Below are 13042 nucleotides of genomic sequence, written 5' to 3'. Positions count from 1 at the left end.
TTGCCATTAAACTCGACATCTCCACTGCTGCCAGCGTGCTCCTCGCTGCATTGTTCACATCCCATACTTCATACCCATATGAGATTGTTGGTATCGCTATACTCTCATACATTCCCTTCTTTGCCTCCTTGTCTCCATAGATACCTCAGTGCACCACCCACCTTTTTTCCTTTCATCAATTCTCTGGTTCACTTCGTCTTTCATATACCCATACACCGACAAGTCCACTCCCAAATATCTGAACACATTCACTTCCTCCATACTCCCTCCCTCCAATCTGATATCCAATTTTTTCCTAACCTAACTCGTTTAATACCTTGATTACTTCACTCTTATCTATGTTCACTTTCAACTTCCTTTACACACCCTCCCAAACTCGTCCACTAACCTTCGCAGCTTTTCTTCAGAAACTCTCAAAAATATAATATCAGCAAAAAGTAACTGTGCCAACTCCATTTTGTATTAGATTCAGCATATTATCATCCCACCCCACTCCCTCGCACCCTAGCATTTACTTCTAACGTGAAATTTAATTTTATTCCCTGGAACTTAAAGGGAAATCACCTGAGAGCGTCATAATGAGTATGACGGGACAGGTCATGAATCACCTACTAATGACTGATTTGTTTTTCAGGTGCTGCCAATATGCTGACGTGTCCCAACTGCCATCATGTGCTGGCAGCTCACCCGTGCTGCGGTGTTCCGTCAGTGCCACCATCCCTGCACGGCCCATTGCCAACACCAAGTGCCTCCTTCGCCTCGGCGGCTCCCGGCACCCTTATCATGGGCACCTCCCTAGGGGCTGTTCCTCTGGGTGTTGGCACTCTGCAGCAGCCGTCCCCTCTAGCAACACCTCACGTCAGTGGACACATGTTCCATTTCCCCTCAGTACAGATGCCAAGTGCTTCAGTTTTCCAGAACACCTGCCCCTCACCGTGTATTGCGTCAGTGCACTCCCACTGCGTAGGCACCTGCAGAGTCGCCTGCAGTGGCGCCTGGAGGTGGCCAGATAGTGGAAGTCACATCGCTACCCAGACAATAACTTCCCGCATGCACACATCTGGTGGGGGTATAGTTGACGAGAGTACAGCTACCAAGATGTATCGGGGAGATATACAGGACAGTTTCAGTAGTGTGAGAGACGGGGATGAGGTTCAGGCGCTGAGTGCAACCAGACAGGCTCTAGTAAAGAGTGGTTGGTATTGGGAGCGGTTATCTTGGCGTCAAGCAGAAACACTCTTGCAGATCACCAGATTAGGTACTTTTATTGTTCGGGACTCAGCAGACACCAGGTTCCTGTACTCACTTAGTGTACAGACAGAGCGGGGACCCACTAGTGTTAGGATCCATTACACTGGTGGTAAGTTTCGCCTTGACTGTGAGTCACACATGACTTCAAAAGTCCCTGAATTCTCTCATGTTATCACCCTTATTGAGCATTACATACGTTTAAATCGCAAGCTACAGCGGCATGTCTGGGTAGACGCAGAGGGTAAGATGTACTCCCCAATCACTATTAGACAGCCTCTCAGACGGTCAGTACCACCACTGAAGCATCTGTGTCGCTTGTCAATTAACCAGTCATTTCACCGCTCATGTAGCACTGTGTGCCTCCCTCCAACTCTCTCTCAGTATATTAATGAGTACCCTTTCTGGTGCTAATGACGAAAGGGAGTTTTCAGTAAGTTACCTCAGCCTTGCTTGACAAGCTCGGTATGTACTAATAAAGTCCATTTTATTCTCTCAAACATTCTGGGACGTCATTGATGGTATCTGGGCACTTATTAATTAAAACGTAAATTCAACACTAACCTATAGTGATAACCACTTTGTTGGTTATGGACATTACATATATATTTGGGTAGCATAGCAAACACGTTGAAAATACATGTGTGATCTCCAGCCGACAGCATGTTAGGTTCTAGCTCAGTGAGGCTGGAGACAAGCAGTACATGTACGTAAATGTGTAACGTTCAAAAGAGTGGGCATGAGGATTTAATAAAGCCAAGAAAGAGTTTCTGCCGTAAAACGCTAAGCGGTTAACACACCCTGACGCAAGAGTGATGCAACAACGCAAATTCCTTGACGCAGCTCTGGTGGCACTCCTCATAACCAAATTGGCGGTAGAAGAGCAGCACAAAAGTCAAGGTACAACAAGGCTCATCAGCCCAGTTTATATCATTATTGCTGCCAGTGAGTTGCACGAGTAACACTGTCCGACCAGCACACATCTGGTGCTCGTAACAAGCGTTAGTGATCATTACACGCTTTCAGTTTTTTTTAACTATTTAGTTTCGAGACGATCTTATAAACAAAATAGATTTTTAATATGATTAAGAGAAAACTAAATTATTGCTTAACGTGCATTAGCCACGTATGATTTACAATGTATAAATCTAATATACAAACAGAGTCTTAAACCAATTTGCGTTCTAATATTTAGTGACTCACAATTATCAGGGATTTGGAATGTTTATAACCAGTGATCTGAGAAGATGTTTAATTTCTCATATGTTTAAGATGTTTTCGTCGTCACAAGCCACCTTATGAGCTTCCAAGTAAATCTAATTGAAATATCTTTGAGTTCAATGTAATGGTATTTTAAAATGTTAAATTATTCCTGCAGATAATGTTATGGCAATGTTAATTATGTAACTTTTTTTTCATACATATTTTCTTTTATCCTCAATGTATGAAACATACAATAATGTGAACCTCACGTTGATGGCAGACACTTGTAAGAATGCAGGTTAAATATATGAAAAAAATTGTCAAATTTCTATAATTCAACAATTATTATTATTATTATTATTATTACTATTATTATTATCATCATCATCATCTGCTGCTTTAAAAGAAATGAAACATATCATATTGTTTTCCATTGATAAAATATAATTATCAGTCTACAATAGTTATCACTCTCAAGGTTAACGTTGTAAAGATAATCATTAGGTTCGTATCTTTTATATTAGTTTATATACTAATAAGGAAACAGGTGTAATTCCAGTGGCTTGCAGCTTAGTTTTTCAATAAAGATAAAGTCTATATCTTAAGAGAAGTGTCTTATGGTCAATAATGTTCCCTAATTACTGATAAGTTGTGTATGTGTTCTTGTGTTTCTTTCAGTACAAAAGTTGTTTGAGAAAACTATTTTCGTGGAGACAGACGAAGTGTAACTAAACACTGACATTTCTTCACTAAAATCTTCCTCTTCATGATTTAAATACAGAAAGGAGAGTATTATAAGTAGAAAAATTCTTCTGGTAATTAGTTTGTAAATTCTAGGATGGAAAAATGCTTTAATAATTTAATTTGCTAAAGTCTTGTCTCCATTAATTAATTAATTAATGCTTCCATTTTCATGCTTGTATATATTCTTGTAAAGTTTTATCTAATGATACTGATGTAAATATACGGAATTTCTGTGGGCTGAACATATCCAGTGTTTCGATATATTGTAATGGTAATGCCAAAAGTAATAACTTTTTTAATGTATTGAAATTTCTTGATAGGCATTGGTGGCTAAATTATTTTCAGTATTCTGTGTAAAATTTCATATAGTCTTAGATAGTTTAAACCAAGTTGCATCCATTTATGAGGTGCCAAATCAAAGAGAATTTAGTTTTCTTATAACCAATGATATGTCGTATGTCCTCTGTGTAATACTTAGACCTGTTCCCCTCTTATATATAGTGTATTAAGATAACTCTATGTAAATATACTCCAACCTCTCTTACACTGTAAGATAATCATGTTATGTTTTTATATTTAACTGTATTTTTATAGATTTTGTGATTGATCTAATAATGTGTGAGCACATTCAGACTGGAGGGACCAGAGTGTCATGGCGGAGAGACTGGTTGGTGATTTAGTAATGTGTGAGCACATTCAGAAAGGAGGGATCAGAGTGTCAATGACGTAGAGACTGACTTGACATAAAGCAATTGCCTCTAGATACTAGAATAATTTAATGTTATTTATACAGGGTTTTGTAAATACTAATTTAATCTGCCTATAAATAAACTCTTCCATTTTTACATAATATTCACAAACTGATTATTGCTCGACATTACCTCCTGCAGTAATTATGACTCCTAATTCCATACCTTCTAAGATAAGGTCAACCACAAACCAGTATTAAATGCCTCTTTCCTACCAGTGACTTAGTAACTTGACTCACGAAGTCGTAATGACACGATTGCAAACCATACCACGGGTGAGGTTAGAACCCACGGTAAGAGAGTAACAGTACTCCAGTAGCTAACACGTCGGTCTGGAGTTTTGTGACTCTCTGATCGCGGGTTCGAACCCCGCCCGTGGTATGGTTTGACTTAGTAACTTTTCACGAATATCAGGAAGATGAAATGATATGAAATATTTTGTGAAGACTACAGTAACTTTCAGCGTTAAATGTATACCTGAGGTAACAGTGTAGACAGCTGTTAGCGTTTGTCCTCCTCAACTTTAAAAAAATATTTAGAAGCTTAACCCAAGTAATTATACATTATAACATTTCTGAAATACATTTCGCGTCTATAATCATCATTTGGGAAATACACAACTCTGAAGTTAGTTTGTAAATGCAGTAATCACGTACATGTTATTAACCTTAGTTATCTGATTATACTTTAAATAAATGTGGAGTAGATGTATCAATCTCAGTATGACTTCAGTGAGCACCCCAATAATCTCTCATACTTGACACACACACTATTTTTTTTTTTACAAACATAATTGCTTGATGACTTTTTATTCTTATTTTATTAGTTAAAGTTTATAAGATTCTGAGACAGAAAACCTTAGAGTTAATCATTATTATTATTATTATTCATTATAATTATTTTTAATGTGGAAGTGCTATACCCATATGGCACACTATAGCATCTGTAGCATCTGGGAAACGGAACATTAATCCGAATAGTGGGAGGGTAGCTCCAATTCCTTGATCAAGAGCTCTTCTCAACTACTACGACACTCCTCTAGTAAAGGAACATATGACACTGAAAATGATTTTGAAGGAACATAAGAACGAAGGAACACTGCAGAAGGCCTACTGGCCCATGCGAGGCAGGTCCAAGTCTCCTACCGGCTTAAGCCAATGCACCCAACCTAGTCAGGTCAGGTCACATTGACTTAAGGGAGGAACACGGCAACCGACCTGGTAGCACAAGCTATCAGGTCCAACTCACACCCACCCACATCCACTCATGTATTTATCCAACCTATTTTTAAAGCTACACAACGTTCTGGCCTCTATAACTGTACTCGGGAGTTTGTTCCACTCATCCACAACTCTGAATCATATAGTTTTTTCTTGATGTAGTTTCTCCCTAATTAACATGTTTACATGTCATTCTGTCTTCCTGGAAATGTTACTGGTTGAAGGAAATTATGTTGCAAGACTTTCATTCCACATAAAGTACAGAATATATATTGAAAAAAAATAAGAGTAGCCTCATTTCTCCGCAAACACACACTGTTATCACGTATATAATGCTACATTATACAAGGTGTTTCACTCGTAAGAGGCCCAGAGATTTCGTTTACTATAGACATAATATACAAACAAGACAGTTGCAACTACGGTAGTACCAACTCTGGGCCTCCTAGAAGTGAAACACCCTGTACAAGGTAACCCTAGTAACCCATTACTTCCTGTTCTCTGGAAACCCAGATAGACACAGACTGCCCTCAACTGTTGGTCAACAGTCAATCGTATACAAACAGTTATTTTATCCAGTTTTAGCAGCAGCTACGCTAACACCAGCCAAAAATGGTGTACGGGTAGGTGACATTCAACCTCTTCCCTTTTTGGGTAAGGCTTCGAATTCACATGTTGTTATATATTAATTTAATACATAGATAAAACTTTTAGTTTTCCTTAGGTAAATGCACTCAAAATGGTCATTAAGGCTACATGTAACCTGTTTACCACCAGTCAAGGATACTTTTAACTCTAAAACGGGGATTAAAGTAACCTTAGAATATATATATATATATATATATATATATATATATATATATATATATATATATATATATATATATATATATATATATATATATATATATATATATATATCGTGCCGTATAGGTAAAATTGGTCATTTAGCAAGAACTCATTTAAAATTAAGTTCTTTTTAAAAAATTTTCTCATACGTGTAAAGATATATTCTTTTTATTTATGTCAATATAAAAATTAATTTTTGTACCAAAAGAACCTTAGAAAACTTATCTAACCTTATTATAACAAGCACAATTTAATTTAGCCTAATCCAACTAAATATATTTTAGATAAGTTAACAATTTAATAAAACACAATGAAATATATTTTTTCGTCAAGTTCAGAATGATTTTTGCGAAATTATTGCATACACAAATTTTTGCTTGTCTTATTCGGAAAGAAGAGCATTGTTATTTAAGTCAAAATCGCATAGGGAGGTGATATATATATATATATATATATATATATATATATATATATATATATATATATATATATATATATATATATATATATATATATATATATATATATATGTCGTGCCGAATATGTAAAACTGGTCAGTTAGCAAGAACTCATTTAAAATTAAGTCCTTTCCAAATTTTTCTCTTATACGTTTAAAGATATATTTTTTTCATTAATGTTAATGTAATTTCTTTTTAATTTTGCACCAAAAGAAACTTAGAAAACTTACCTAACCTTGTTTTAACAAGAGCAATTTATTTTAGCCTAACCCAACTAAATATATTTTAGATTTGTTTACAGTAATTTAATACTATACAAACACAATGAAATATAATTTTTTCGTTAGGTTCAGAATGATTTTGGCGAAATTATTGCATACACAAATTTTCGCTTGTCCTATATGGCAAGATGAAAGTTGCTATTTAAGCCAAGATCGCAAGTTCTGCCTATTCGGCACGACATATATATATATATATATATATATATATATATATATATATATATATATATATATATATATATATATATATATTTAACAAGTCGGCCGTCTCCCACCTAGGCAGGGTGACCCAAAAAGAAAATACTGTCATCATTCAACACTTTCACCTCACACATAATCACTGTATATATATATATATATATATATATATATATATATATATATATATATATATATATATATATATATATAGAGATATATATATATATATATATTTGTGTGTGTGAGTACTCACCTAATTGTGGTTGCAGGTGTCGAGACTCCTATGTGTGTGTGTGCGTGTAGTGCTGATTATGCCGAACCGGAGAGTTTGGCCTATTCTGCAAGTGTCCTCTTCTGAATTAGCAGAATGAAACTCTTTTTGGTTATAAATCAGAGGAAATCAGTCTGAACATAACGAAAAAATTATATAATTAATATCAAATTTAAATTGACCAATGCAAAACATAGCAGAATTTTGCTAAGAAAAAAAATTATGCTTGTTTTAAGTTAGGTTAAGTGAGTTTCTAAGTTAGGTTTGGTCCAAAAATAAAAATCGTTATGTCATTGTCAATGAAAAAATTACCTATCTGTAAAAGAATTTTTTGGAAAAGTTTAATTTTTAAGGAAGTTCGTCCTACTCCACTTATTATGCACAATATAAAATATGTATACATATACTATATATATATATATATATATATATATATATATATATATATATATATATATATATATATATATATATATATATATATATATTACACATTTCTCGTATATACCGTTGCACTCGTTAGTAGTGCATTTTCTAAATATAACATTTCTGTAGTGTAAATATTTTACTGTGAATTGAACCTAATCTTTATATACATTATCAACAAGTTCCAATTGTATTTTTATAATGTCTGCTTTCGCAAAAGTATATTCGTGTAATTTCCACTTGACAGACTAGTGAAGAAGCTTTACCCAAGCCTAACAAGTGTTGCAGAAGATCAGTGTTTGTAGTCTCGGCTAGATCACTCAACGCAACTGAATTAGCAAATCAAATTGTATTTTGGTATGTAAAGATACACTCCACAGAGAAAGACTGAACTATCAACATTATTTCCATACTTTACTATGTAAATTACACGAGATCGACTTAAGCGATAGGCTACTAATGAAACATTTATACAATATGTTGACTTACAATGATCTTCTCAGACTTAATTCTTATGGTGCAGAATCTTACAATGGTGCGTAATGTGCATTTGGTGGTATTTACACCCTTAGGATCATAATACTCATGGTAGGTGGTGGTGGTACCTTGTCAGGAAAAATTGGAAAATTTCTCCTGAGATGGGTCTTAGTCATGATGATGATCCGCTCAGTGGAACTTTTGGTCATCTGGCCGAGGTCTTCCCCACCGGCTTTTAGGTCCTCCCTGTAAAATAATAATTATCACATCTTCCGATGTGATTGTAGGTTTTCTCTAACTCATTTAAGAAGCAAAGGACCATTATAAAGAAGTAGATTAGGATAACTCGTGGAAAAAAAGTACAGATTTGTTTTAATATTTTAAGATTATGATTTTTTTTAACTCTTCAACCTTTGATATTTATAATAGTAGTAAGTATTTCGAATGTAATTGTTTTATGTGGGCTCTTTTAAGGCCAATATTTAAAGCCTGAATTGATTTACAAAATAAAAGTTTAGTTTTGTAGGAGAATCTTGAGAATAAAAAAAGTACAAGCAAGTGTTTCGTGGCAATAGTTTTATTTCATACAATTTTATTTTGTCGTGTGAATTAGTACATTGTAGTGGGTCCTTACTAGTCCTCATTAGTAACTTGGATTGTAAGTGTTGAGAGGATTACATGAGGCATATAGTAGTAATATAATATTCCCGGAGAAACGATGAACCCATAGGAACCATAGAGCATCTGGCAAGTAATTAATCTTCATCCAAGGAAGGGGAGGATAGCTCCTGTTCCTTGGATCATGGACCCTTCACTTGCATGAAGGTACCCTCCTTGAAGTGAGGCATATAGTAAACCCTTTTATATCTTCCTCTTACTTTGAACATTATTCATAATTTGCTAGTAATAAACACTTCACATGGGAGGCCTTGAGACAGTAGCCTGGGAGTGTAGCTCGCTGAGGGTGAGCTACACTCCCAGGCTGCCTCTCAGTATCCACTAGGGACAAACACTACGATGTCATGGATAGAAAATCCGGATCAGCTCCTTGATATAATGTTTACCACATATTCTGTACTATTCTGGGTCATTTGTAATATAATTGAGTCATCTAATAAACATTTGCGTGAGGGATGTATTAGCACTCTCAATCACAGATGCAGGAACTTAAGTCATGGTTCGAACATGATGACTATTGGTATTTTATGCGTCAAGAAACAGGGCAAGTGTTTCCTAGCAAGGGTATCAGTCATAAGGTGACCCACTAAATGGAACTTTTGGTCACATGACCGAGGCTTTTAGCTGGCTTACTGGTCCACCTCACAAAAAAATAATAATATGTCTTGTGAAGGTGTGATATGTGCAATGAATTCAGGAAGGTAAAACTCATAACGACTGAGGAAGAACAGTAGTATACAATGGATAGATTAATCTTCTGAGATGTAAGGTGACACAAGTATGAAGCAAATTTCAAAACTGGAATTATCACAGTGATCAATCCAGGACTCAAAACTGGGATGATGAAATTCATCAAAAATGGAAAGCCATTCACCCATAGTAGATGATTGTTTGTAAAGATGAAATATAAATTTTGTAAGGCACTACTTGCGCAGGACTTCAGTATAACGATTACAGTGTTTTATAGAAAAAAAATACATCCGCTTAACTGAATTCGTAACTATTTTACATAGACGCATGAACGATACAGTGACTATGAAGATAGTCATGTTGAAGCAGACATGAGAGACACAGTACATGTTAACCCACAGCTTTATGGCAATGTTTCCACTAGAAATGATTTGATAATAGTGAATATGTATATTTTTAACTTCAAAAAGAAAACACCAGTCACTGAAGTAATGTTCTTGAAGGTACATTGACACGTATAATTAAAACGGCCCTTTTTATAATGTGTTGGGTCATGGTGCACTTGCATATTTATTTTACAAAATAACCCTATCAGAATTATTAAAGTGAAAAAAAAATAAACTTACTCGTACCTTAATCATCATTTTCGTACACACTGTCTCCTGAGCAGCTATTAACTGTCATACACACACAACCTCCTAAGCAGTTATTGACCATCACACACACACACAGTCTCCGAGCATATGCTACTTCGATACTGGGAAAGACAGAAGAACAATTATCTATAGAGAATTAGCCATTACATAGGTCACTTGCCAACCAATTTCCAAAAACCTGACGAGAATCTGGGTTACTTTTCGCTGATAACCGCTGAGCTTAGAAAAAAAATTGAAAAGGGCCAAAATAGAAGTAAAAGTAAAGTGAAAAGGAAGGGTAGAGTGCGAGACGATCCTTCCTAGCACGAACTAACACTGGGTTCTGTATGACCCTTTGTTTTCCATACGTTACTTCTTCCTTTGGATGTTGACAAATGTTGATGTTGGAAAGTGAGGCTTTTGCTTAACGTCAGTCTGCATGATTATGACCTGTTGAAAATTAATAGTGTGTATGAGAGCACACTACAGTAAATAAATGGGTGAAACTGTGTTTCAGGAGAGTTTTATTCTTCAGTGAAAGTATGGCAAAAACTATACGAGAGAAAATAAAAGAGTAATCCCCACCAGGCAAGCCTGGGTGACTTAAGTGGTCTAGAAATTGCATCACCTGCTGTATCATTAAGCAAGTTGGCCATTCTTAAGATAAATTACCTCACTAACTGATACCTCATCAGAAAGTCTTGAAATATATGTTCACTCAATAAGATATAAAAAAAATATATAGCTATTAGCTAAGAATGCACTTAATACCATGATCTTTCTGCGAAGCATAACTTTATTCTCAGCTGGCTGCGTCATCTCCCATCTCGAAAGGTTCCTCTCAGAATGTAGTTTATTTGTGATTCTTTCTAGCCATCCTACTGTGACGTTTAATCTACTTTAATCAACCTTAAAGTTGAGTTGAAATTCAATAGTTGATAATGGCGATTAAAGTTTCCCCTGTAGTGAATGAAGAAAAACACTATAATCTATGTATGCAGTAATTCTCATAATATAATTCAACAAAATTGCTTTCAAGTATTTATCTCTAATACTACTAAATCTTTCTAGAAATAATGATGTAAAACAAGAGAAATGAGATGTTTAAAGGACTGGGTTTGTTGAATCTTTTATCCAAGGAATCGTAGTTACCCGTTTTTTTTGACATCAAATCAGATAACCTCTCATTCTCTACGTGCTCTATGACCCCAGCTGGTTTAGCGCTTTCCAGCTAATATAATATGACCTGATATATATTGAAGGCGTGGGTAGCAACGGGCATAAATATGGAACCAAACATCAATAAGCACATATTTGATCATCAACGTTGTAGCATAAATAATGTCACTTCTAACATGCTGTCATCAACAAGCATGTCAATAGTGTCACTTCTAACATACTGTCATCAACAAGTATGTCAATAAGTGAGGTGTTAGGGAGTGCAGTGATAGTTTAGAAAACCGGCAAGTTGAAAAATGAAACACTTGTGGGAATCTTTACTGAGGAAACATGTCTCTACACAGTGTCTTCATTAGTCCAGTACATAGAAAAATGGTGTAATGAGAGAAGGAGTTTGAGGTAATCAGTCCCTCAGCCTGGACTCGAGGTGTTGAGTCCATCAATCTTGAAAGTTAAGACTGATGGACTGAACACATTGATTCCAGGCTGTGGGACTAATTACCTCAAACTCCTCTTCTTACACCGTTTTTCTTTGTATTGGACTGATGAAATCACTGTGTGGCAAAACGTTTCCTCGGTAAAAAATTCCTATATGTCGCGTAAGTCTCATTTTTCAGTGGAGTATAGAAATGTAATAACTTCACGAAGAGAATAATGGAATATTTAATGACTACATTTTGTGCTTATGGTGCCATAGATGAATTGGTGACCTAACCGCTCCATGGTATTGGTGAAGTCACAACCTTAGTGTGGTCACCATGACCACTGTATGGGAGTGGTGAAGTCACAACCTTGCACAGGTCACCATGAACTGCAATGGTAATTCTCCATAATTATGTTTTATGATTTTTGTGTCAGTCTTGGGTATTGTCGAAACGTTTCGCCTGGGCAGCAAATTTAACCAGTCAATTACCGTAAATTATAACTCCGGTAATTTTGAGGCGATCAGCCCCTCAACCTTAATAGGTGGTTGTCAGTCTCTTTGCCTACAGCAGCAACATGACCAGCTTCTACTAGTGGCTCCTGCTCCCCTGTGTCATCATCTCCAGCTGCTGCATCTCGCTTCCAACTCTAGCTTGTAAGTCCCCCGATCTCATGCTTCTGCTTTAGGCTAAGGAATTAACTCCCTGCTATCAACACTAAGGGACTGATCACCTCACAATAGCTTCTCCACCACTTATACTATCTCCGGTGTTATAATCGCCTGTATTCAATTAAAGAAATCTCCTATGCAGGAAAAAAAAAAAACATTTCGCCAATAAACATATAAAAATGTTCCGCATGTGTCGCAGATTTAAATTACATGATGAGCTAAGAGTTTATCGGCAAGTAATATAATAAAAAATTATTGTGTTAAAGGCGAATGCTTGCAATGCCTGAGAGAGCTAACTTTTTCTTTTAAACAAGAAGTATACGTAGAGTTTCAGCATTAAATGCCGAGTGACATACTGCCGACGATATTGAAGAAAATACTCAGCGTTGTAGAAGCTTTAATTGGGATAACTGTTATCTGTGTAGAGCTTTATGACTTAGGTTAAGTAAGGTTCAACAGTGTTTCCTGACGTGGGTCTTAGATGATGGCCCGTCGTTGGAGTTTTTGGTCATATGACCGAGGCCTTACATTTGTTTACCCGTCATCCCCCTTTAAAAATTATGGTCATAGTTTTAACCATTTAGTAAAGACTTTTACCATTCTTTATGACTGGACACAGCTCAACTCCGTGAGCAAAATA

General features: G+C 35.8%; 1 protein-coding gene across 1 annotated transcript; it reads left to right on the top strand.

Annotated features, from left to right (window-relative positions):
• Positions 1 to 305: 305 nt before the first annotated feature.
• Positions 306 to 5980, top strand: LOC128700670 (suppressor of cytokine signaling 2-like). Its single transcript, XM_053793959.2, has one exon. The coding sequence runs from the start codon at positions 646 to 648 to the stop codon at positions 1660 to 1662; it is 1017 nt and encodes a 338-aa protein (XP_053649934.2). The 5' UTR covers positions 306 to 645; the 3' UTR covers positions 1663 to 5980.
• Positions 5981 to 13042: the final 7062 nt, after the last annotated feature.

Source organism: Cherax quadricarinatus, chromosome 56 (genome assembly GCF_038502225.1).
Source record: "Cherax quadricarinatus isolate ZL_2023a chromosome 56, ASM3850222v1, whole genome shotgun sequence".
NCBI lineage: Eukaryota > Metazoa > Arthropoda > Malacostraca > Decapoda > Parastacidae > Cherax > Cherax quadricarinatus.
The sequence above is the reverse complement of the archived record's forward strand: the minus strand, read 5'-3'. Positions and strand labels throughout refer to the sequence as shown.